The sequence below is a fragment of the Momordica charantia genome, assembly GCF_013281855.1.
Source record: "Momordica charantia cultivar OHB3-1 chromosome 7 unlocalized genomic scaffold, Mcharantia_2.0 BLBB01000007.1, whole genome shotgun sequence".
Classification (NCBI taxonomy): Eukaryota; Viridiplantae; Streptophyta; class Magnoliopsida; order Cucurbitales; family Cucurbitaceae; genus Momordica; species Momordica charantia.
Genome location: NW_028275165.1, coordinates 11,709,335 through 11,736,789, shown reverse-complemented (window position 1 = coordinate 11,736,789; position 27,455 = coordinate 11,709,335). Strand labels below are relative to the sequence as shown.

General features: G+C 35.0%; 1 protein-coding gene across 9 annotated transcripts; it reads right to left on the bottom strand.

Moving 5' to 3' along the window:
• Positions 1 to 2,817: 2,817 nt before the first annotated feature.
• Positions 2,818 to 11,002, bottom strand: LOC111024424 (actin-related protein 2/3 complex subunit 4). Of its 9 annotated transcripts, XM_022302114.2 has the most exons (12): positions 10,800 to 11,002; positions 7,814 to 7,870; positions 7,368 to 7,698; positions 7,101 to 7,213; positions 6,863 to 6,959; positions 6,517 to 6,582; positions 5,408 to 5,460; positions 4,743 to 4,770; positions 4,437 to 4,511; positions 3,776 to 3,880; positions 3,331 to 3,420; positions 2,827 to 3,079 (listed from the first exon to the last, which is right to left on the bottom strand). In XM_022302114.2, exons 5-12 carry the CDS (start codon positions 6,863 to 6,865, stop codon positions 2,990 to 2,992), a joined length of 510 nt encoding a protein of 169 aa, XP_022157806.1. In that variant the 5' UTR covers positions 6,866 to 6,959; positions 7,101 to 7,213; positions 7,368 to 7,698; positions 7,814 to 7,870; positions 10,800 to 11,002; the 3' UTR covers positions 2,827 to 2,989. The 9 variants fall into 9 exon arrangements, with proteins under 9 accessions (XP_087982740.1, XP_022157806.1, XP_087982742.1 ...); XM_088126616.1 differs by lacking the exon at positions 6,517 to 6,582; XM_088126615.1 differs by lacking the exon at positions 7,101 to 7,213.
• Positions 11,003 to 27,455: the final 16,453 nt, after the last annotated feature.

Sequence of the window (27,455 nt, the reverse complement as noted above, 5' to 3'; positions counted from 1 at the left end):
AAATTTTTTTAAAACTAATTATTTATACTTATAAATAATAATTCTACAAATAACTTTTTTTGACAATAATTCTAAAAATAACTAATATATATTTATTACACTTTTTATCTTGTGAATTATAAAAATAATTATAATTAATTATAAAACCAGTAATTTTTCTTGTGAATATCGCATTCGCAAATAAGAATTCTTTAACTTGGATATGGATTCCCAAACCAAAAAATAAGTTGAAGATGGGGGACTAAAAATTTTCACGAACATGAAAATGGGAAAGCGTATCCTCTCTTCCACCCCCACACTATTGACATCGGTACCTACTTCGAATTTTCTCTCTTGTATATATTTTTTATTTTTTTATTTTTTAAAAACGAAAACGAAAAATAATTACCAAACATGTTTGGTAATTATTTATTTTTATAAAAACAAAGAACTATGTTTGATAACTGTTTTTTATTTTTAAAAAACAGAAAACTAAAAATACGCAAAAAAAAAAAACAAAAATCGTTCTTAAAGGCAAACGAACCCTAAACTAACCATAATCATCGGTGCAAAATGCTATTAGGCAACACATGCTTGGCTTACGGGTGCGTTTATTCTAGTGTTTTTAGAGGAGATTTTTTTTAGTACAAGTAAAGGTGGGAATTTGAATTCAATTTTGATCAGAAGTAGGACAAGGTTAGTTGTCATTTTAATCTTCTAATTATAGCAGTTAGATGGTTATCTTTGTTGATTTTCTATGTTTGGTTTAAGGACCAATGTGACATTATATCCGAAAATAGTTATCTACTCCTTAAAATAAAATACAAAAAAGTGAAAAAAAAAAGAAATTTTATATGCATTTAGCGCATTTAATTTAGTTATGAATTTTGGATACAATCCAAAAAAATCAAAAGTCCAAGTTTAGTAAATTGGATTTATGTTTTTCTTTTTTCCTTCTTTTTTTTTTTGTTAAAATTACCATTAAAGTTAGATTCTAATAAATTTCATTTAAAATTTATTCTAAAATTTAAATGTTAAGTTATATTATTTTATGATAATTTTCTTTAACTAAATGGGTTACGTTTACAATTATATATTATTCATTTCATTTATTTTTATTGCATAACATTAAAATTCTATTTAAACAATGATAAACATTACTTTATTTTTTTTATATTTGTTATTATTTTAATTTAATTACCTTGAAAATAAAATAGCTTTTAAAACCACTATATTAAAAGTAAAATCATACATATTTATATTATTTTAACGAACTAAACTCAAACTGAATATTATATATCTATTTTATAGATTTTAAATTATATATTTTTTAATTTAGATTTTATTTTAATAAGTTCAAAAACAATGCAATTTATTTTGTTATTTTGAAAATGACTAATTTAAAAAATATATATTATTTTATTTTAATATTTGTTCTATTTTGATCTTTATAAATTCATAATAAACTATTACTCCTATTTTAAGGTCCTCGTTTAAAATTATATATTTTTACAAGCTATAATTATTTAAACATGTATAAGAGATAATAAAAATTAAGATTATTAACTACTTAATTAATTTGTTTTCATCATATATTTAAATTTAATTATTTAAATTTGACATTTTAAAATTTCTTTTATATCAAGATATAACAACATATACATATCTTTTAAAAAAAAACTACGTATACATAAAATTGAGTTATAATTCATATAATCTATAATAATTGAAAATTATATACATCTATGAAATAAAAAATATATTTGCATTAAAATTTAGAAAATTTCCATATGTATACTTGTGCGTGGGGAAGTAAAACCGAAACAATTAAATTGTAAAAAAAATTAAATAATTGAAAATTAGAAGAGAGAAATGGGAGAAAGGAAGGATAGTAAAAAAAAAGAATATAAGAAAGAAATGGTATAACCCATCAAAATCAAATTTCTTTTTTTATTTTTAAGAAAAAAATGGTGGGACACACCAAATTTGAAATGATGTGACCACATTGTGAGAAGAGAGATAAGAAAAAAAATGTATGATTTGATGCGGGATCCTCTTGAAAAAAGAGAAAATAGATAAAATAAAATAAAATAAGGAGTTGAGTATTAATTTGGGAGAGTTGAATAGTAAATTGGACGAGTTGAAAAGTGAATTTACTAGTCAAATTTGGAGTTTTTAAATCCTTCACTTGAACAAACTCAACTCTACTCCTTGCAAGTCTGTCGTTTTGAACGACCCCTAAAAGGTTCTCTTCTAGCAGATTTAGTTGCCATCTACCTTTCCTCTATCAAATAGTGCAGTTTGAAAGGTGTACCTATTTGAAATTCAATAGATCTACAATTATTTTCAACTCCCCAAGGCATTTTGTCGCTTACATGAAGTAACAAAAATTGTACCTGTAAACCAACCTCCTATGGCAAAATAGGCACAAGCAAAGATCAATAAACTGAACTAACCTACAAATACGAAACACTTCCTCCAAAACCAGTCATCCATAGCATCGAATAAATCATTTTCATCTTTGTATCTACTTTTCCTCTATCAAATAGAATTATAAATCGGTACATATCTCCAAAGTGTATGATATTGTTCATTGCAAAATACCCCTTCCTCAATCAGTGGAAACCAGAAACTGAAAGTTCCAGTTTGACTTTTTTTTACCTATAATTCATCCGTAGGGATGAATAATTTGTATACATCATTTGGAAACTTCTTACTATAGGCATTAATTTTAGATTGCTTGTACAGGAAAGTTTTCAAAAAGTAAAGGCCACAGGACCTTTTGGTAATGATGCAAAAGATACAAATGTTTCTGTAGAAGGATATGCACAACAAGCAAAAACAGAATAACCTCGAGGAAATGCTCAGAGAGTCACTCTTTCGAGAGTTTTTATCTTTGAACATTGTCATTCCTTTTCATTAATTCAATGGGAAGTTTGTTTCTTGTTCAAAAAAAAATGCTCAGAGAGAGTCGAAGTTTTACCTAGATACTAGTATTATACTAGAGACGTCAAATAAATTGCTTTAAAAACTCTGTCGCTACGAGCCTTCCTCGAGTGTTCACGGACATTTTAAGTTCACTGATCTCTTTATCAATATCCTGGACATGGAAGACAAGATTATTGTACTAGCTCAAAAAAGCTTCTGAAATAATGCATGTCCGTGGCTAGCCTAGAAAAGAAAACAGTATCCATAAAGTACGGTTAATTTGTTCGAACAGGTAAATTAAGAAGAGCAGATTGGATAGTAGGACGACAGGAGCAAAAATCATGTAGAAGCTTAAGTTGAACAAGATGCAATCGAGTTAAAAAAAATCCGAAAAACTTTATGCGATGGTGATAAAATTCTTGCCTCCATGAATTGTACAATGAAATCAATGAGTCTTTGCTTCTGCAACTCCTCACAGTGATAGTTTGTTATGAGAAAGCTAATATCATATCCCTGTCAAATGAAGAAAGAGGAAATAAAAGATTATTTTCTGAAAAACACTATTACATGTGACAGGATTCATGATACTAGAGGCTCACACTATTATTCACTTCAGTTTTGAGGAAAAGAAAAAGAGAGACACAAATAGTCATCAATAAAAGGTTTATCCATATGTTATTATAGGTACAGTTTTTTATTGTTCCATCCACTCTGATAATAAAAGAAATTGAAGAACGCCTCTTTTATCTCTTTATATCACAAAGATGAACCTAGAACTCACCGTACCATTTTCTCTCAACCAATCTCTTGAATATATTTTATTAAATTTAAGCATAAAGTCAACTTCATGGTTCAGAACTGAGAATACCTGTACAGGTTTTCGTCTTAGAACTTGGAAAGCTTCTGCCCTCATTGACAAAAATCGAAGGAATTTTTTAGTTAAAATGTTCTCCAGTTCATCTGTTTGCTTAACCTATGCACAAGAAAGAGTTCAAGTATAAGATATTTGCAAACAAGGTGTGGTGATTTGTGATGAATATCTCAGATATTCAGCAGTATTTCAGACAAGCAAGACAGAATCAAAGGAATTAGCCTAAGTAATGGAATAGATGGAATGGGAAATATGACTGTAAATATGCCCTTCAAGGTTGAAGTTAAACCTTTAGGACGAACCCAACCAATGATGAACTATTAAAAAGATGACCAAGAACCAATAATAGACAACTATGAAGTACCCCTCTTAGCCGTTAGGGTCGGCGCCCGATGGTTCCTTTCCTATAACTAGTTGAGAATCAAGCTACTGACTCCAATATTAAGAATTCAACTCAATCCATGAGAAAGTTCTGAAGTACTAGCTCCAATTCAAAGGAGAATTTTAAGCCGATAAAAAGGGCCTTGCAGGAGCAGGACAAAGGTACCTATCTCTTTATCGCCTTATCAACCTCACCAAAGCATATAAACAAAATTCCTCAAAACTCCCCTTCAAGTCTATTGCCAAAAGATCAAAAGTAAGAAGAAAATAAAATTACCTTGAGACTGATACGAAGTGAGTTTATAGATGTCTCAATCAAACACTTCTCCGACTCATTTCTACATATTGAGATCTACAAGAGTAAAACATTGAAGCGAGATCATAGATGTCCATCAACATATCACAGATATATAAAACTCATTCCCCGACTACTCCCAACTCTTAAGAATGTTCTTTGCATGAACATGGTTCTCCAATTAAAAGGAAAAAAAAAAAGGCATTAGTAAATTCACAAGCATAATGACATTTAACGATGCAAATGGCCACTGTCAAATAGGTCATCTAAATTGTAAAAGAATCTTACAGGATTAAGAATAAGTTCCGGGCTAGTCCTGTAAGGAAGAGAAACAAGAAAATAATTAGCATGGTATAAACAAGAAACTAATACTATTTGGAGAATGTTGTACTTAGCCTTGCTAAAAATTAGTTCTTATTATCTACCTGCCTAGTAGCATGGTAGGTATCTATACAAGTCATTAGGACAGGTAGCCATCAACGAACTGCCAACAGCATGTTCAACTAACCAATACAAGCTAGCCATTAACCAACTACCAACAGCATGTTCAACTAACCAATACAAGCTGAGGCTTAAGCTTAAATAAACCGACCAATGAGAAAATGAAATTAAAAGACTTAACACGTAACAGCAAAGCTAAGAAGTAGCCGAATATGATTTGTTGAAAAGAATGGTAATCACAATGTTACACCCCTTATGCAATATTGATAAGCGAACACCTAACAGATATCCCAAAGATTAAAGGTTCATTAGTTCAGTTGCTTTTTATAAACTTCGTAAGGCTGTGTCATGATTTTTCATAAAGTGACCTCAAGAATGTTCATAATTGTGCTTATGAATGAAATCATTAACCAAGCAACTCGGATCATCAGTGGCTCACAAACAAGATATATCTAAATTCTAAAATAATTATAGTAAGAGGTTTTAAAATTAACTAGAAGACAAAACCATACTTTAGTTCAACCTCCGGCTTGTTATGTCTTTCAACTTCTTGACAAGGAAAATTCTGCAATCATGTGGAAAGAAGAAAGTTTGAAAAATCACACATTATATATATGTTGAAGTAAGTCGGACAACCCGGGATATTTATACTAGAAAGAAAGCAAATATCTGTTAGGATCCCAAACACAAACTAGGACACTATATTGCAATTCAAAAGAGTAATTACAATATCGATAGCCTTTTGAGAGGGCTATCTCTCTCCCAAAGAGATCTCTCAAGTTCCTTGTACAAAACTATTCTCCAAGATATTCTCCTTCTCCCCTACCACCCTTATTTATAACCTACCTACCCTAACTAATTACCATATTGCCTCTTTCCTACATACTAACAATACTCCCTATATACCCCTATTAGGACTCTCACAATATCCAAAGTAATCAATGATTTCAAGAAGTAGCAGTGGAGTTAGAAATATAACTAGCCGCGCATAGGTTTAAATTTCATTCACTCTCAACTCAATGTACTTACTACTTTAGAACACTGATATTCATTACTCTTAATGCACACAATGTTGAATTGGAGGGATATTCAAGTTCGGCCACTTAAGCCACCTGGCTGTCTATGAAGTTTCTCCAAGACGAATAATGTAAGTGTAAGAGGGAGAAATAACCCATCATTAGAGTTGAACTACTTCTTTCTCCTTCAACAAGTACAAATTAGAAAGTATTTTCGATCTCTTCGAGACTAACAATACTAAAAGCATAGCACTCTCTAGATTTATTATCAACAACTTAAAGTTATTTAATGAATTTTTGCACTTTTGGATGGAAATTCAAAAAACCTATTGATGCAAAAAGAAGTATTACCACTCATTTACACCTCAATGTATGTTCACTTGCAAGAAACAAATACAAACAACGTGTTTGGCTTTACATGAATCCTTCATGTTGTAATGCTAATAATCCATAGAATGAAAAGTCAGTTAACCTAGCTCTCAGATTATCAAGGACAAACTATTTTACAGAACATAATAAGTTCAATTAGAAAAATAATATAACAAACTGCAAATAATCGCACTCATAACCAGAATTAAATTGAAACAAGAACATGACAGATATACCTGAAGGCACATCGCAGCCTCAAGAGTGTTACGTATGCACGTCAAATACAAGCGTAAAGTGTTTGCCTGAGTTTTCACATATAGATAGAAAATCACGATAGAAAATGAGACAAAAAAAGATACTATGAAGAAATCAGCAAAACATTGTGAATCTCGAATTACCATATCCATTAGCACCATTAATTTCACTAGAAAAAATGAGTTAAATCGAACATCGCTAAGTTAAAACAAATGAACTCCATTAGCAACGATCTACTAATTATTCAGGCAGCAGATTAAGACGACTCGGATAAACAACTTCAGAAGAAGCAAAGATCAAAAGAGACAAGAATTGTTTGTTACCCACCATTTATGTAGAGAATACTTTGATTGCTAGAATGTTGCTCAAGCTCCCAGTGCCCGACGCTGGAGAAAGCAATGGAGGTGGCAATTAGCGAGGCGTGCTGCAACATCAGAGACAAAAGCGATGTTGAAACCCTTGAAATCTTGGCCATTTGCAGAGTATTACAATTTACAAACAACCATTTACTTGGAATCCGATTCACTTGAAGTAATTCATGTATTGAACAACACAGGATTCTGACCTAACTAAACTTTATTTGGGCCCGTGGATGAGAAGAGAAATTAACAGTATGCAACAAAGCCGATGAACAGTGCTCTCTCGGAGGAGTGGAATTGGATCGATAATTTCCCCTTCCTGGCTTTCCAATCCAACGTTGTTCAAAAACTGATCTTACTCTTAGTTTTTAATGCACTTATTTCTCAAAAAAATACAAAAATAAAATAATAAAATAAGAAGAGTGGGGAAAAAAGGAATGGCAAATAAAAAATAAAAAAATAAAAAGTCCGACCTGCCGGATTCAAACCAGCGACCTAAGGATCCCCTTTCACCCACAATGGGAAACTTAGGAGGTAAGATCAAGGCCTTTAGGGATTTAAGGCAAGGTATCCCTTTTAACCCTTCCTCTTTATTTTTATTGTGGATTGTTTCAGTAGGCTCTTGTCTCAAGAAGCCTCCTCCAGGTTGATTGAAGAATTTTCTCTATGGAGCCCTCCTATTCAGATAAATCATCTTCAATTTGCTGATGACACTATTCTCTTCTCTACCATGGACAATAGAATGTTAGCAAACCTTTTCAGCCTCATCAAGTCCTTTGAGGAAGCTTCTGGACTAAACTCCATCTCCAAAAAAAAAAAAAAAAAAAAAAAAAATAGAAGTATTAGGCATCAATTTGGAAAATTCAGTTCTTGAGTTCTTGGTATCCAAATTTGATTGCAGAAAAGGATCTTGGCCCACCACCTATCTAGGCCTCCCTCTCCACGGTAAGCAACAAATAGTTTCCTTTTCGGACCTCTGTTGGAAAAAGTAAGGAAAAGACTTAGCTCATGGGAACACACTCTTATCTCGAAAGGAAGAAGGCTCACTAAGAAGTATGGATACAGACACGAGACACAGATAGGACACGGACATGGTGATACATTATTTCCCAAAAATCTAAGACACGGACACGACAAGGACACGTTTATTAAAATATACTATTTTTTTAGGAAGGAAATTCAAAGCCAATGAACTTATACATTTTCAGGTATAAAAAAGTGAGTTTGATATATTTTACCCTAAAAGTTTTTTATTTTGTCCTACAATACTATTTATGTCTATTTCTTATGCTTAACAAGCATTTTATATGTGCCTAACAAGTGTCGAATGTATATTCACTTATTACAACTAGTGTGTAACACACATCTATTAAGCTACCAAGTGTCCAATATGTGTCCGATTAGTGTCGGAGTGTCTGGCACGGACACGTTACCCAACATGAAGTGTTCGTGCTTGTTAAGGCTGACCCTCATACAAGTCACTTTATCCAATCTTCCCACCTACTTCTTATCCATCTACTCCATCCCAATTAGACTTGCTAATGAACTTGAAAAGCTCATTCAGAATTTTCTGTGGAAGGATCAAACAACAAGGGGGGCAAAAATCTGGTTAGATGGGAACAAGTTCTGAAACCCATTGAAGAAGGTGGGCTCGATCTCTGCTGTATCAAGGATAAAAATAGGGCTATTCTTGCCAAGTGGAGTTGGAGATTTCTCACGAAAGAAACTGCCCTATGGAGAAAAATGATTGTGTCCAAACATGCCATCACAGACCATCAAAATCTTAACCCAAACCGAACCTTTGCATCTACCAGATGACTATGGCAAGACATTGACAAGCACCAGTCGTTGATGAATCGCTTGTAAACTTGGCTCGGGTTCTCTCCCTAAATTTTGGAATGATGTTCGGCTCAATAATGAACCCGTTTGCAATACTTACCCCTCCTCTTTGCCTTACACAACAGAAAACCGGGTGCTGCACAGGATTTTTGGTCTTATGATGACAACTCTTGGGACATTCAAGGAATCTCAAGGAGGCCGAGATTGTGGAGTTAGCTTCTCTTTTCACAATCTATCCTCCTCTCGTCTCTCATCCAACAGGGATGTTGTCATATGGAGATTGGAATCTCACGATCAATTCACTACTTCTTCCCTCCTCAAAGACATCCAATTATCCGCTACTTCATAGGTTTCCTCTTCCTTATACAGTGCTAGTTGGAAGGACCATTACCCTAAGAAGATTAAGTTCTTCCTATGGGAATCTAGACTCTAAGCTGTCAATACTCAAGACAAGTTACAAAGACAAATGCCTGATATGAATATCTCCCCTCACTAGTGTATCATATGCAAGCAACATGGTGAACCAATTGGGCCCATTTTTGTCTCCTATAAATTGGCCTCTAGCTTATGGAACAAACTTCTTTTTCTTTTTTGCTGGTCGGTTGCTCTACCTACAGATATTTCCCAACTATTGGCCTCTACATTTTTGTATTCATATTTCATCTTATCAATGAAATAGTTTACTTTCAAAAAAAAAAAGATATAAGGTCTAATCTAAGGCCATAACAATCAATAATTTCATGGCAAGACAAAAAGGTACAAATTCAAATAAGGAAATATGAAAATGTAACCAATGCCAAAAAACTACAACATCAAGATTTCGTTCACTAACCTGAACAGCAGAGTTTCAACATGCTGTTAAACTAAAGAACATGCTAGATTATAATCATAATTATGGATTATTTGAATCTTACAACTGTATATCTTGAAGTTCACACCCTTTCCAGCTTGTACATTCTGAGTTATGGGTGGAAAATTCAACAGATGGTGCTTGTTACCTAACTACAGCTTTTACCGTTTTTCGCAGTTGATTTATCAAATCCGACATATGATTTTCAAGCTCTAATAAGTAATGTCTAATTATTTTCGAGACTTTTAACGTGTATTTATATTTTTTTGTTAAACTATTATTTTGGTTTTTGTTTATACTTTCAAAATGTTATCGTCCCTTCACTTTTATTTTTATAACTATTTTTTTGAAATGTAGACAAAGTTCTATCTAAAAAAAATAGTGTCTAAAACTTGTGTTCAATTTTACAAATAGGGACCAATTTGATTACCTCTTAGAAGTATAGAAACCAACCAAAACAAACATTTTGAAAGTACAATGACTAAAATGAATAAAAATTAAAAGTACACAGAAAAAATTGAACTTTTGACTACTAAAATGAACAAAAGTTGAAATTACGGAGACCAAATTGAACCTTAAAAAGTGCATGGATCAAAATGAACCAAAACCAAAAGTATAGAGACCAAAATAAGTATTTAAACCAACTGTAAATGTATCAGCTTAACAACTTACATCTTTGAAATAATAGAGTTATGGAACACATTAGTCCACCATCTTATCATACAAAAACTGGATCATGACAATCAGTAAATCGATGAAAGACTATAGGGAAATTGTGGTTGCTGATTTGCCCAGTTTCATTTCAGATATAGATCTGTTTCAAGTTTTTATCATTATATTAACCAATTTAACGTCCACAAAGCTTACCAAACATTAATTGTCTATAAATAGACATGACCCACATCAAAGAACTTACAAAAGTAGATCTCTTTCAAATCTCACAACTCTACAGTGACGCTTTTGCCTTTAGAATCTCATCTATCAAAAATCAACACACAAAGCAGAGAATGCAAATTAAGCTGTGATAAAAACCGTAAATGCACAGAATTGATTCATGCCAATTCCCACCAGGAACCTATTATAAATACATGAAACCCTCAATCAAAATGGCAGCCACAGCTTTCATTATTCATCAAAGTACTACGCAATCGAGTTCACAGATTTAGTTATCCTACAGCGAAAATAATCGGGAATGCGAGATTTGATGGAAAAATACCGTAAGAGATAGGAGAGGTTCATCTGGTTCCTGCAACTAGCGATGAGGCTCTGGATTCTAGCAATTGCAAACAGTGAGAGGGAGCGTTTTCCTGCAATCGCCGATTGCGATCGGATAAGTGCCGGAGTGCGAGCTCGAATGCAATGGTCGACTATGGAGTCGAGAGACGAGAGTCGAGGGTCGTTGGACTGCAATCCGAAGAAACCCTATTGGGTTAAAAAGCAACCGAACCGGTTATGTTTCGGTCGGGTCGTATCAGAATTGATCCGGACCGGATTGGTTCAGATCGATTTTTCAAGTCGGTTGGACTTTTTTCACCCCAATGAACAACCAAAAGAGTACACTATTGAAATTTTGAAAAGCATGTTTACCTATAAAAAAACCCTTGAAAGCACCTCACTTCTTTCTTTTCATTCATAACACCATCTTTACATGTATAAATAAAATTTTATTTAAGTCTTGAAGAAAAAAAATAATAATAGCCTACTTTCTAAAGCCCAATAGAGGCAATTGTGCTTCAGTGACTCTCACACCTTAAAAGAATATTGTATACCATGCAATCATGCAGGATTCATCCACTTGGAAGTAATTTGAAAGTAGAAGAATAAGGATATGTTTGGGAGGGATGATGAATTAGTGATTTTAGAACAAGGGATTTAACTAGAATAGATTCTCCAAAATTACCATCCAAGTGATACCTTAAAAATAAAATTTAAGTGATTTTACGTTTTATTAAAATCAATTTTTTAATTTGCTAAACATCGTTAATGGAAAAGAAAGTGATTTTGACGTGGCAAAAGTGATTTTCTAAACACACCCTAAAATATCTTTTAACTTTAGATACAATTTTTCCTATCAGAAGAGATACTTTAAAATCTCTTGATCTATAATCTCTTTAAATTTACATCAATAAATGAATTCTCTCTTTTTTTTTTCCATGAGAGATCCAACTTATTTGGGAAAACGACAGAATTCACATACGCAATGTAATAAAAAACCAACCTACCTCGCCTACCTCAACCAGCCCACCTCAACAGAGTTTGAGAAAGCAGTCCGATAAGAGTTGGGTTCCAGAATTGTCATGAAATAAGGCTTTGGATCCTTTGAATTCTTAGGCCACAAAACTGTTAGGAAATTGATAGCCTTAAATAATTTCTCCTTCCACAGAAATATCAAACATACACCACAATATGCAAATAAGGAAGAAACTGTGAACACAACAAAACGACACAGCAAAATTATATTGGTTCACCACTACGGGCTACATCCAGTCTTCCACTCAGATGTTGGTAAAATTCACTAATATTGTCAAGAATTGGATTACAATAAGCTCTCCCAAAAAATATTCCCTAGATCCCAACAAAAGCTTTTTACCTTCTAAGCAATCTAACACAATTACTTAGGTACAGGAACGAAAAACTCACAATAGTATCAAGATACAATTACTGTAACGCCCTGAGTCCCTCAGGTTAGTTAGTCTCGAATCAGGAGATTTTTCATTTAATTTTAAATTGATTGTTAACTAAATTTATCTATATTTATCGGGCTCTAAACTCCAATTAAATTAATATTTACCGGACTCCGTGTGGTGGGTCTTGTTTAAGAGGGGATGAATTTCTTATCTTTTGGGCTTGGACTTGTTGGGCCTCCATTGGGTTAATTTGGTTTTAAAACAAAGGGAAAAAGAAAACAAAAAAAGGAGGGATTTCTTCTTCTTCTTCTCCTTCTTCCTTTTGCCCTAGCCGTCACCCCCCCCCCCCCCTTCTTCTTCTTGTACACCGGCGACCAGATCTGTAGCAGCAGCAGCGGCGGCGCGACCCCGACGTCCCGACGGTCTGCAACGAACCAGCATCCTCCTCGCGGCGGCGCACGGCGAACTGTTATAGCGGCGAACCGGCGGCGCGACTTCCCCGACGTCCCGGCGGTCTGCAGCAGCAGCGGCGCGTTCCCCGGTGATCTGCAACGAACCAGCACCGCTCCTCCTCGCGGCGGCACACGGCGACGGACCAGATCCGCAGCGGCGCACGGCGAACGGGTTGTATAGCGGCGAACCAGCGGCGACCTGCTGCTACGATCCGACGAACAACAACTCCAGCGACGGGATTTGTACGTTACAGCAGTGTTTAGGACGTTTGGCGGTGACCCACATCCGTTCGAAGCTCGATTTAGGCTACCCACACCTTGGCGAGCTAGATCTAGGTGACCCACATCTATACGAAGTCGGTTTTGGTGGTAATGAGTCATTCGAACCCTTTTAGAATTGATTTCGAAGGCTAAATAGTGTACGTAACGTGCTGTATTTTTCTGTTTTAGTGCTTAGGTGTGAGGTCGACGCAAAACTTAAGGACGCGGTTGTGGGTAAGTAGACAAGGGGCGTGTGCGTGCGTTAATGTATGCTAAATGGTCTCTAACGTGCTGATTTTGTGGCGTTAAATGCTAATTTTGTTACGTCATTGTGCTAAATAATTCTCGTTGTGTTAGTCGATATACTTGGAGTAGTGTTGGATGTTTGTCGATGAAGATGGTGAGATTTCTACTTTGCTAAACTGTTGAGTTTTGCTGTGGTAATGTTTGTTGCCTGGATATGTATGAATTGTTCAGTGTGTGTTGTGAGTTATTATACTTAGTAATGCTTGTAAAATAATGATGTTGGATATTTAGCATGATTGGGTTATTATCTTATTATTAGAAAGTTGTCTATGATGTGGAAGCATGCTGAATTGTATTTGTGAGTTGAAAGATGCAGGAGTAGTGGCTTAAGAAAGTATATAGTAAGACTCTGGTGAGAGTTGGATTCTTGGAGGGAAAGAATGAGTGAGTGTCAGGGCCTTGGGTATAAATGGTCGGGGGTTGATACGTCACTAATGGAGTATCGAGGCCTCGGGTAAAAACGGTCGAGGGTTGATACGAGGAGTCCTTTGGAAGGAAGACTATTGGGGCCTTGGGTAAAAATGGTCAAGGGCCAATAGACGGTGAAGTCATCGGGGCCTCGAGTATAAATGGTCGAGGGCCGATGCAGCAGTGTCGGGGCTCTGGGTAAAAATGGTCAGGGGCCGACTCTACTCGAAGGAGTTAACTGTGGAAGGCTAGGATAGCCGTGATAAGCGTAGAAGTACTTGAGATGTTAGGGGGACTAGAGGTTGGTAGTTAATGTGTTCCTGGTTGTGGTTGTCACCGGATTTTTATAGAATGTGTCTATGTTTGAATGCATAATGTGTTGAAAAGCATGACTATGAATGTTTCATGATTTAGTTGAGCATGATGTGTATGTGTTGTTGGTGAGGGCTACTTACGGAGTATATTTTATATACTCACCCCCCCTCTACAATTATTGTTTCAGGTGAAGGACTCGTTGGCGACCATGGTGATGAGACGGAGGAGACATGACGAGCGAGGACCATAGGCTGCTAGTCACTCTGGCTTAGCTTAAGTTATTAGTTAAGACCTTATGTTATGGTCAATAAACTATTTGTTCGTATTTGAATAATTGGGGAGGTTCCCACTTGTTGTTAAAGTTATTTCGGGATAGGTGCCTATTTTAGTTTTCTTCCATTCATTGAGTTTTGCCTTGTTTGAATAATAAAATTTCCTCGTGAGGTTGTCCACGAATGTTGTTGATTGATATTCTATGAATTTGATTTATTGTTGAATTGATGAGAAGTGGAACTTGATGTTATATAATTGTTGCATAGGGAGATGGCATGACGTGTTTGGGGTTAGGTTTAATCAGTTGGGTAGTTAACGTGACCTAGAAGTGTGGGGGAAATTCTGGATCGTTACAATGGAAATTCTGGGTCGTTACAATTACCCTAATAAAGACGATCTTGATTTGCCCAAGCCTATGCCAAATACCTCAAGTCGCTGCTTCAAATTAGCTACCAAAAACCCCAAAAAATTGGTTGCTGCTACAAACCCTTTTGTTCTACAGTTACAACACACCATATAAAGCAATTCATATATATATAAGTATACGACAGAAAACCTAACAAATTAGGTCGGGTTTTGGCCCATGAATTTTGGCTCCAAACCCAACAATCTCCCACTAGGAGACAAAACACCAATTCTCTAACTCTCATTCATCTTGGCACCCCCTGAAAAGGCACAGTTCTGACTGCTCTGTCAACGAGCTGATCCACACTACTCAACCCTCCCCAAGCTCTGTCTGATTCTGCCCCGAGACTGGGAATCTCCACGTGGTCTTGTCCCCCAAACTTAAAGACATAGTAATGTACTCCCACTTGGTTTAAGTGGTTCCCGCTGCTTCTTTCTTCGATCTTTAGCCACGTACTCTCACTTGATCTAAGTGGTTCCCGCTGCTTCTTTCTTCCATCTAACCCATTGATCTTTGAAATAATATTTTCTCTTTATAGTAAGCTTGGCACTCCCACCCAAGCATGTCACCACACTAGAAACAGAACTCATACCCTCGATGCACTAATTCGCCTATGTGACTTCACCAGCTCGCCTGAACGTCTGACAGTTGAGGTATGAACTCGATGGCCTATCAAATTCCCTTTCATGTACATCCCATCTGTTTAACTTGAGCTCATGGCAAATCCTCTTGATCTTTTCTGGCCATCAATGCTGCTGGTCCTCTAAGGTCTCGCCCTAAACCATATGCAGCTACTCTGTGCATTCTTTGTCTCATTAAACCCTTGGCAACCTCAAACTCTAACACATAAACAGAAGATCTCTTGTGGCCTGTCGCCACTACCTTCGATTCCATCTTGAGCTTCCAACAACCCCCAACAAACTCACTATTGTAGCCATCGTTGTCTAGCTTCTCTGCAGATAACAAATTCAATATGAAGCTAGGAATATACCGGACGTAGCAACACCAACTCGGTCCCTTCACCTGTCTTCAAACAAACATCTCAAATTCCTCTCACCTTGGAGACACTGTCATTCCCCATCCTCATTGAGCCATAATCACCTCTAACAAAATATTAGAACCAATGTCTGTCTGAAGTAACATGCGCTGATACTGCAGTATCCACTACCCACTCTGATGAATGGTCTATAGATGTGTTCCTCTCAACACAAGCTACGGACTCTTCAATCCGCTCTTCTCCTGTTACAACATTTGCAGAATTGTCCCCCTTCTCAAAATATTCTTTGAACTGCTTGCAAAAGCGTTTAATGTGCCCTTTCTTATGGCAATAATAACACTCCACTCCCCCACTGGAGGATCGGTGGTGTTTAAGGAGTAAGATGTAACTCAGGGGTAAAACGAAAATTTGACCCAGCTTGAGTAACGAGCACTCGTGAATGATTGACTTGCCATTAATGGTCGATATCCATGCACACCTAAATATTCTATAGTGATAAGAGTGCAGTTGCGAGTTTTTAGTGGAGTAACCCGTAGTTGACGTATGTGGATTAAGGTGGTTAATGAGTTTAACCAATTAATCTCGTAACGTTGGAGCTTCTGATCTATAGGTCTATTAGGTCCTCTTGCTAGCTCGTAACAGATAATCAAGAACATTAATTCTTGGCAAGAACTTGAATTGTTCAAATTTAATTCAAGGGAATTTGAGTTAATTTTGTATGACACAATTTAATATGACATATAATGATACGTTATAAAACCATATATTATGAGAGGAATAATATGATTTGGATTCATATTGAAACTATAGATTAAAGTTTAATGTGAATTAGATTCATATTCAATACTATAGGTTAAAGTTTAATATGAATTAGATTCATATTAAATACTATAGGTTATGAGGGAAATGTATATTTTGAATATGATTCAAATATCATTTGATTTAATTAAATAAAATTTAATTGATTATTAATTAAATAATAAATATTTTTAATTTAATTAATTATTTAATTTAATTTATTTATTAAATTAATTATATTTTAAAATAAATATATTAAATAGGTTAATTATGTTTTAACATAATTAACATATTTACCACCTCCTAGCATTTTTGCTCGGGAGTGGTGAGGTGGAGAGTGAGAGGTTCTCTCTTACCTCATTTTGTTAAAACACACGGAGATCTCTTTGGTTTTTTTTTGTTGGCTTGTCCTGGAAAAGTTCTACAGCACATTGCTATCTCTTTCATTCCACTACAAACTCCCTTCAATTCCCTTTTCGTTTTCTTTCCAAGAAGGATCCCACAATCCGGTTCTTGTTGCTAGAGTCATAGCAAGGAAACTTTGTGGTGGTATTCTATCGTTCGTGCGATTGTGTTAATTTGTTCGTGCCAAAACATCAGGGTTAGTGGAAGACGAATTCCCAACGATTTTCAAATGTAAGTTATCTTCCTCCCGTAAGGCTTAACCTTCATTTAAGAATATAATTGGTTCTATTTTTAAAACTGGTTATGTAATATTTCTAAACCAAGTCGAATCACAAACGATAAACAGCTACCACTGGAGATTCGATCCCTTCAGGAATATACCTGACGTCTTGCAACACCAACTCGATCCCTTCACCTGTCTTCAAACAAACATTTCAAATTCCTCCCACCTTGGAGTCACTCTCATTCCCCATCCTCACTAAGCCATAATCACCTACAGCAAAATATTATAATCAACGTCTGTCTGAAGTAACATGCGTTGATGCTACAGTGTCCAATACACACTCTGATGAATGGTCTATAGATGTGCTCCTCTCAACACAAGCTAGAAACGCTTCAATATACTCTTATCCTGTTACAACATTTTCAGAATTGTCCCCATTCTCAAAATCTTCTTTGAACTTCCGGCAAAAGCGTTTAATGTGCCCCTTCTTTTGGTAGTAATAACACTCCACTTCCCCACTGGAACTCCCATTAACCCTATTATTTCTATGTTGTTGCTTCCCCGTGTAATTCATCCTGGTCTTCCCCTTGTTTTGTGCTACCAAAGCTAATTCAAGTCCGTTTTCTACCCTTGAAGTAGATGCAGACATTTTCCCCGATTTTCTTTGGGTTTTCTCATATAAAGCAGCATCACAAATAGCTGAAAATTTCAGACTAGTCCCCTAACAAATTCGACATCGCGGTCTTCAACATCTCCTGACTGTCAGGCAAAGATGTTAGCAGCCTCATAGCCTTCACCTCCTCATCAATCTTGATGCCCATCCCTTCCAATTTGTTTAATATATCGATGAGCTCATTAATGTGAGAATTTACCGAGGTTCCCTCGTCCATGTGGATATTGAAATACTTCAAAACCCCTTCATATTAATGGTGTGCATGATATTTGTCACCCATGACTGCAACCCTATAGCTCTAATTCCAATTGTTGGGAAATTAATAGTCCTGAATAATTTATCCTTCCACATAAATATGAAACACACACCACAATATGCAAATAAGGAAGAAACTGTAAATACAAGAAAATGACACAACAAAATTATACTGGTTCACCACTAAGAGCTACGTTCAGTCTTCCACTCAGATGCAGGTAATTCACTAATATTGTTAAGAATTGGATTACGATAAACTCTCCCCAAAAATATCCCTTAGAGGTCCCAACATAAGCCCCCTAGGTTCTAAGCAATCTGACACAATTATTTAAGTATAGGAATGAAAAACTACAATAGAATCAAGATACAGTTACCCCAATAATGATGATCGTGATTTGCCCAAACCTCTACCAAATACCTCGAGCCGCCAACACAAATTAGCTGCCAAAAATCCCAAAATTGGTTGCTTCTATAAATCCCTTTAGCACACCACATAAAGCAACTCATATATATATATATATATATATATATATATATATATATATGAGTAGAAGACGCAAAACCTAAAACTTTAGGTTTGGACCTTTTGGCCCATGAATTTTGGCTCCAAATCCAACAAGACAACATTAATCCATATAACCTTTGCAATTCTTATAATATTATGGCTACATAAAGATGATGATTAATGTTTTCCTTCAAGTGATAATCGCCAAAGTGAGATGAATAATTTGAAGAGCATATCCCGAAAGAGCACTAAAAAAGAACATGAAGCTTTAGCATATAAGCTATTGGATAAGAATATAACTTCCATGAATAGTAACAAATATTGAAAAAAAAAAACAAAACAAAAACTTATCACGAATGCTGCATGCATGAATTTGATGGGAAAAACGTTGATTTACGAATTGCAAAAAATTTATGATAGTTTATAACTTTCACGAAAATTTAAAAAAAAATTGTTAAATGAATGACAGTTTTAAACTATCATTAGAAGTGCAGCACAGTTTTAGTAGGAAAAAATTGTTGGATAAATATACGCTGTATATATGAACTGTGTAGTACTGACAAACAGATTACAACGTAACTGGCTACAAACCATATAAATTTGAACAACTTGATGAACACCAAAACTTGATAAAAAAATAGTCGAGGCACGCTTCAATAGTGCTGACCTGAAGACAATTATTCGCTCTGCACAAGTTGCTAGCAGACTACAGCGATCGTCTCAGCAGGATACAACGACTAACTCCGGTAGAACTGCAACCTCGAACTACTCGGATATGGCAGAACTCTTAGATACTTGCTCTCAACATAAACAAGAAGAACAACTCAAAAGAAGAGAAAATTCTTGTGGAAGGAGGAGAATACCCAATTGTGATATGCTTGGATATCTCAAAATGAAGAAATCCACAACTATATATAGTTGTACAAACAAATAACATCTCACTCAAAATTAAACACATATGTAACATAGGTAACTTTAACACATGTATTTGTAACTTTAACAAAATAAAGAAACAATTTTCCATTTAAATACATAACTTCAAGTTTAATAAATAAAGAAATAAAACCACTAAAGAAATAAACATATTCACAACGTATATGTGAATAAGTTTCTTTAAATTTCACTTTCTTTCACACCTTTAAATCCAACAATCCCCTACATGAAAGAGAGTGAGACAGACAAAACACAACCAAGACGTTGAGAGCAAATAGATAAGTTATGCATTAGAAGAGGTGTCTTTTGGACTTGAACCTTCCTTAGTGAATCTTTATCGAATTTACCGAAGAAATAGTAAGAACTAGCTTTGGAACTATCATTCTCATGATAAATTGAGACAACAAATATCACACATAACTTATCTTATATCTTTGAGTTCTATACGGTTGTGTCCATTTTGGTCCTGGACAAGATCCCGAATTCATGAGAGCTTTAGAGAACATAAACCATTTGAAAAGTTCTCATAGAACCGACCCAATTCTACTCTCACATAGGTGATATTGATTAAGAGTATTCTGTCACTATTCCTCTTATAATCAAGATATCAATATGACTTTAACATCAACAGATCACACACATAACATCATAGACATGGGATGAAACTGTAAGTTTCTTAGTATGTCAACTATGAATTATCCGGCCAGTTTGCCTATTGAACCTAGATCTTGGGATCTCCAGTCAACTAGGTTAGGTTACCACCAAATATTTCATTTCATAGGCTTTAGCCCCATTTCCCTCGATGTATATGCAACTTGCTCTCTTGACAATCCTTTCGTCAAAGGATCTGCAACATTCTCTTTTGATTTTACATAATTAATGTAAATTATTCCATTAGAGAGCAACTGCCTGATAAAATTATGCCTACGTCTTATGTGTCGTGACTTCCCATTGTAGACATTATTCTTAGCTCTCATTGAGGCTGCTAAGCTGTCACAATAAATACATATGGCACTTACAGGCTTCGGCCACAATGAAATATCTTCAAGAAAATTTCGAAGCCATTCTGCTTCTTTTCCAGCTTTATCAAGAGCTATAAACTCTGATTCCACAGTAGACCGTGCTATACACTTCTGTTTTGAAGATTTCCATGACACAGCTGCTCCACCTAAGGTAAATATATACCCACTGGTTGACTTAGTCTCCATGGTATCAGAGATCCAGTTAGCATCACTAAATCCTTCCACTACAGATGGATATTTTGTATAATGTAATCCATAGTCCAAAGTGTACTTCAAGTACTTTAAAACTCTGACTAACACATTCCAATGATCATGCCTGAGATTGCTAGTGTATCTTGTCAATCTTCCTACTGAATAGGCAATATCAGGTCTTGTACAATTCATTATGTACATTAAGCTACCCACAACTCTGGACTATTCTAGAGAATATACACCTTCACCATTATTCTTCTTCAACTTACAATTTGGATCAAACGGAGTAACTACTGGCTTACTCTCAAAATGACCAAATTTTCTCAACACTTTCTCTATGTAATGAGATTGAGAAAGTATATATCCACTTGAATTTCTTGTTATTTTGATTCCAAGGATAACATCAGCAAGACCAAGATCTTTTGATATCAAAGTTGGAATTCAACATCTTTTTAGTGAATCAATGACACTTCTAGTTGTGCCCATTATCAACATATCATCCACATATAAGCAAATAATGACGCAATCTTGATCTATGGTTTTAACACAGACACATTTATCACACTCATTTATCTTAAATCCATTTGATAACATAATGTGATCAAACTTCTTATGCCATTGTTTGGGTGCTTGTTTCAACCCATATAGAGACTTGACAAGTTTACAAACCTTATTTTCAAGTCTTTTTACAACAAACCCTTCAGGTTGTTCCATATATATTTCTTCATCTAAATCTCCATTTAAAAATGCAGTTTTTACATCCATTTGGTGTATTTCCAAATTTTGTAAAGCTGCTATAGCAATTAACATCCTTATAGTTGTAATCCTCGTCACTGGAGAATAGGTATCAAAGAAATCTAGCCATTCTTTCTGACAATAGCCTTTAACTACTAAACGGGCTTTATATTTATCAATAGTGCCATCAGCCTTTAGCTTTCTTTTGAAAATCCATTTACTTCCAATTGGTTTACTCCCAGGAAGTAAATCAACCAATACCCAGGTATTGTTTTGCAAAATGGACTCTATCTCACTATTGATAGCTTCTCTCCAATAAGGTCCATCTAAAGATGACACGGCTTCTTGAAAATTTTGAGGCTCCCCATCGATCATATATGTTATGAAATCAGGTCCAAAGGAAGTAGCTTTCTTAGCTCTTTTGCTTCTTCTAGGCTCGATCTCAGTTTCCTGATCGTTTTGACCTTTCGAAGAGCTAGCCTCATGATTTCTTTTGGTACCATTACCTTTTGGTCTTTCTTCTTTAAAATGAAATATATCCTCAAAAAATTCAGCTTCAATAGATTCCATGACAGTATTATGATTAATATCAGGTATTTCTAATTTAATCACCAAGAATCTATAAGCAACACTATGCATAGCATAGCCTATAAAGACACAATCAACTGTCTTAGGTCCAAGTTTTGTCCTTTTTGGTAAAAGAACCTGTACCTTTGCCAAACACCCCCACACTTTCAGTATTTTATATGAGGGTAACTTCTTTTTCCACACTTCATAAGGTGACTTATTAGTCTTCTTATGTGGAATTTTATTTAAGATAAAATTTGCTGTAAGCAAAGCCTCCCCCCACAAATTATGGGGTAAACCTGAACTATTTAACATGCAATTAACCATGTCCTTCAAAGTTCGGTTCTTTCTTTCAGCTACACCATTTTGTTGTGGTGTATAAGGTGCTGTAGTTTGATGAATTATACCATTAACTTCACAAAAATCAGAAAGTGATGATGATTCATATTCACCACCTCTATCTGATCTAAGCACTTTTATTTTCCTCTCAAGTTGATTTTCAACTTCTGCCTTATATGTTTTGAAAACATCTAAGGTCTCATCTTTACTATGTAATAAATATACATAGCAATAGTTACTACAATCATCAATGAATGTGACAAAGTATCTCTTACCACCTCTTGTGGGAATACTTTTCAAATCACATACATCACTGTGGATTAAATCAAGTAACTCATTACTTCTTTTCACAGATGAAAATGACTTTCTAGAAAACTTTGATTCAACACAAACTTCACATTTGTGTCTATTATCAATGTTAAAATTAGGCAATAGTCCTACACTTACCATTTTTTGTAAAAAATGATAATTGACATGTCCTAGCCTAGAATGCCATACATCACACAACTCAACAATATAAGCAGAAGAGTTGTTATTATTATTGTTGTTCTTGGGCACTTGTGCCAGTACATTCAATTTGAACATGCCATCATTTAGATAGCCCTTTCCCACATACATACCCCCCTTAGTCAGAATAAACTTATCTGACTCAAATACAAGCTTGAACCCATTTTTGTTGAGTAGGGTTCCTGACACAAGATTCTTTCTAATCTCTGGCACATGCCACACATCAGTGAGGGTAAGTATCTTTCCAGAAGTCCATTTCAGTAGGACTTTTCCTCTGCCTTCCACTGAGGTCGTTGAAGCGTTTCCCATGTATAGTTTATCACTGCCATCTAGCTTCTCATAAGTGGTGAACAATGATTTATCCCCACAGACGTGCCTAGTAGCACCAGTATCAATCCACCAGCCTTTGGTGTTAGAGGCCATATTTACCTCAGAGATGACAGCAATTAAATTGTCATCTTCCACAGTGTTGGCCTGGTTGTTGGAGCTTTGTCCATTCTTGTGTCTACAATTTGCAGCTATATGGCCATTCTTGCACGAATGCGCTTGTTAGCGTCATTCCTTGGCCCAAGATTCACATTCTTTGTCTTGGCTTGATTCTTCTTGGGATGACGCCTTGAAGCTTCAGCAATATTAGCTTCAATTTTACGTGGCTCTTTGTCTCCCTTTCTGTTGTCCTCTTCAATACGGAGTTTCACAGTAAGATTCTCCATGGACGACTCCTTTCGCTTGTGTTTGAGATAACATTTGAATTCTCTCCAAGTAGGAGGCAACTTCTCAATCACAGCAGCAACTTGGAATGGTTCATTAATAACCAATCCTTCACTTTGCAAATCACTGATGATAATTTGCAATTCTTCCAACTGGTTGACTACCAACTTGGTATCAACCATTTTATAATCTAAGAATTTTCCAACAAGGAATTTCTTAGTACCAGCATCTTCCAGCTTATACTTCTTGTCTAATGCCTCCCACAATTGCCTTGAAGTATCAAAGGCATTGCAGTAGACATTATACAAGGTATCATCCGGGCAACTCAGGATGTAGTTGCGACATAGAAAATCTGAATGCAACCATGCTTGCTTGGCAGCCTCAGTTTCAGGAGTGATTGCTTCTATGGGAGTAGTTGGGCAAAACTCATTTAGGATGTGAGCAAAATTTAGGGTGGTGAGGTAGAAGATCATCTTCTGTTGCCATCTTTTGAAGTTTTCTCCCTTGAACTTCTCTGGTTTTTCTACATGTGATTTGACAATGGTCGATCCCATCATCGTAGGAGCATTGGCAGAAGTGTTTGCAGCCATCAAATAATTGTCTTCAGATTGTTGGATAAATATACGCTGTATATATGAACTGTGTAGTACTGACAAACAAATTACAACGTAATTGGCTACAAACGATATAAATTTGAACAACTTGATGAACACCAAAACTTGATAAAAAAATAGTCGAGGCACGCTTCAATAGTGCTAACCTAGTGCTGACCTGAAGATAATTATTCGCTTTGCACAAGTTGCTAGCAGACTACAGCGATCGTCTCAGTAGGATACAACGACTAACTCCAGTAGAACTGCAACCTCGAACTACTCGGATCTGGCAGAACTCTTAGATACTTGCTCTCAACATAAACAAGAAGAACAACTCAAAAGAAGAGAAAATTCTTGTGGGAGGAGGAGAATACCCAATTGTGATATGCTTGGATATCTCAAAATGAAGAAATCCACAACTATATATAGTTGTACAAACAAATAACATCTCACTCAAAATTAAACACATATGTAACATTTTTACATATGTTACATAGGTAACTTTAACACATGTATTTGTAACTTTTACAAAATAAAGAAACAATTTTCCATTTAAATACATAACTTCAAGTTTAATAAATAAAGAAATAAAACCACTAAAGAAATAAACATATTCACAATGTATAGGTGAATAAGTCTTTTTAAATTTCACAACTCCCAATTTCAATAAGTACAAATTTCAATTTATATTTGTAAATTTCACAGCATATTTACAACTTTTACAAACATTTTTAATTCAAACTAAAAAATATAAAAATAAGTACAAATTAATTTTCAAAATATAATAAAGTAGATCTTTCCTAAAATAGAATTATGAATATGGATTATATTTTAGCAAGTCAACAATTTGAATTTGAATCTAAAAACAATAAAAAATAAATACATTGCAGCTTGAATTTGAACCTAAAAAGAAGCTTAAACAACCAGTGGAGTGTGTATACGTGTTTTTTTTAATTATTATTCTAATAATTAACGGACTTTTCAGTTGTCTTTGAAATTTTCTTTCAGCATTTTTTGTTATTAATGGAATAAGACAAAAAAATATTTACGTTTAGAGATATATTGGTAATATATGGTTTTTTTAGTTCTAACATATAGTATGTATGAATATATTTGTAATATATATTGAATATATCCTTTACAATATATATATATATATATTCAATATAACTACATTCGTAATTGTAAGTGTTGGTGTCGATTTTTAAACAAGTACCTGAAAAATCTAGCTCTACCAAATGCATTTTCAATATTTAAGGTAGAAGTTAGAGCTCAAGTTAGGAGTAAATGAGCGTAGGAAGGTATGTTAAGAAGGTAGCAAATGGGCGGAGGAGGATGACAATGGGTTCTTATAAAGCAAAAGAATTTGTGAGGGGCAGTGGCAATAGCGGGAGAATGTCCGCCCAAATGGAAAATAAAAAAGTAAAATATATTTGTTGGGCCTACTTCCTATGCAACCTAATCAAAATGACTCCTTAAGAGAGTTAAAATATATATATATATATAATATTAAGATTTGTAAGCTTAATTTTCAAGAAAAAAACCTAAAAACAAAAATAATCATCCAACGGAGTCATAAACTTGGCAACTATTTTATTTTCTATTTTTCTGCTTTAAAAAATTGAGCCTAAAAACACTGTGTGTTTATTTGTTTTGTTATTTATTTTTAGAAATGTTCCAACATCTAAACTAAATTTTAAAAACTAAAGACAGTGTTTTTTAAAATTTTGTGCTTAAAATTCATATGTATTTGTGAAAGATATATAATAGAAATCAACATAATTATCAAAAACAGAAAATAGGAACAGAAATATGAAACGTGGCATTATCAAAAAGTAATTTGATAACAAAATCACTTTTTAAAAGAAAAAAAATTTTAATTTTTACCTTTTTTTTTTAAATTCAATTAAGATTTCAGATGTAATTTGAAAAGTGAGAGACTCGGCCAAGAAAATATTAACAAATAAACTTAATTTTCAAAAATAAAATCGAGGTAGAAATTTCCACATAAATTTATTTCTTTTAAAAGAAGGAAGGTTAATTTCCCACCAAGATTATGAAATAAAATGCCTTTTCAACATCACAGCCACAGGGCCGAAAAAAATAAAAATAAATAGAGGGTTAAAGAACACATTTGGTCCGTAAACTTTCATTAGATTAAACTAAAAGAGCCCGCCACATCTGGTGCAGGCTTTTTTCACTACTCTCCGTCCCCGCAAATCCCGACCTGCAATTTCGGAGTATTTGGGTTCATATCCTTGACATTCTCAAGCAAGAGGCCTGTTGGGCCATATGGAAGGATCGAAATTTGGAGCCACAGGCTCATTCGATTCAAGACTTTCAAATGAAATGTGAGTCGATAAGTGAATATCCTGACAATTATAAAATCCCCCCTTCGGGCTGCATCAAATTGAACGTCGATGGTGCTTGTGGCAGTCTGTTTATGCAAGAATTTGCTCAATGGTTCTTGAGCTCGAACCCGGTCCTCGCTCCGACTCAAAAGACAATGAGAAGACCTGCACAAGAGGGCAAAATCTCTGACGCTCAAGTTAGTAAATAGCTCGGACTTAATATTAAGTTCGAGGAGAAATTCGATACCTGATGGTGAAATGATGCCCTCTATTTATAGGTTTAGGTCCCGACAAGGGTCACGATAGGGGTTACCTTGGTTGGTTTTGAGGTCAGACATGTTGGGTTCGAGTAGATCGAACTCGGATATTTTCGAAGTTGTAATGCAATCAGGAGTAATGAACTTCCCTCCTCGGAAGGTTCCGAGGAGGTGCTTTGCTTAACAGTTCTTCCAAACAATCTCTTTTGACAACTGATCTCTGTCCTCCACGTGGCAATCAAATATTTTATCCCCGAACATCGGCCCCCTCTCTGTCGGGTTTGATCTCGACCTGGCAGAGAAGTTTGTTGTTGTTTTTATTTATCATCTTTGAGAAGAACAATCCACGTGGTGACTTCCAATTTCAATTTATTAATTGTGCCGTTGAAAGAGCATGGTAACACCAAGACTAATGAAATTTATACACTTGGAGATGCATGTCCCATTGAACTCAAAATGCATAAAAAATCTTTTGTTGGTGTTTGTGAGTTAGAAGTGAATGAGAATGACAATAACAATGAACTTGACTTGCATATGAGCATTAGTCCTAGTGATCAAATTTTGAGCTCATGTGACAAGGTTTGTGAAGTTAATTCCCTTGTACTTACAAAGCGTAATATATATGAACTTGTTCACATTAAGGAATGTTATCTAATGGGCAAACTCAAACCTTGTTTGCCTAGATTTTCCCTTGAGTTTTTGCAGAAAATTAAAGATTTAATTATGAGACATGACTCAAAAATCACTTCAAGATCTGTCCA

What these genes read in the sequence shown, in the direction of transcription:
- LOC111024424 (XM_088126614.1), bottom strand. An exon ending in AAGCCGGAGGTTGAACTAAA is followed by an intron (nt 4,771 to 5,407) that starts GTATGGTTTTGT and finishes TCTTCCTTACAG; the next exon opens with GACTAGCCCGGAACTTATTC. An exon ending in TAAGACGAAAACCTGTACAG is followed by an intron (nt 3,421 to 3,775) that starts GTATTCTCAGTT and finishes TTCATTTGACAG; the next exon opens with GGATATGATATTAGCTTTCT.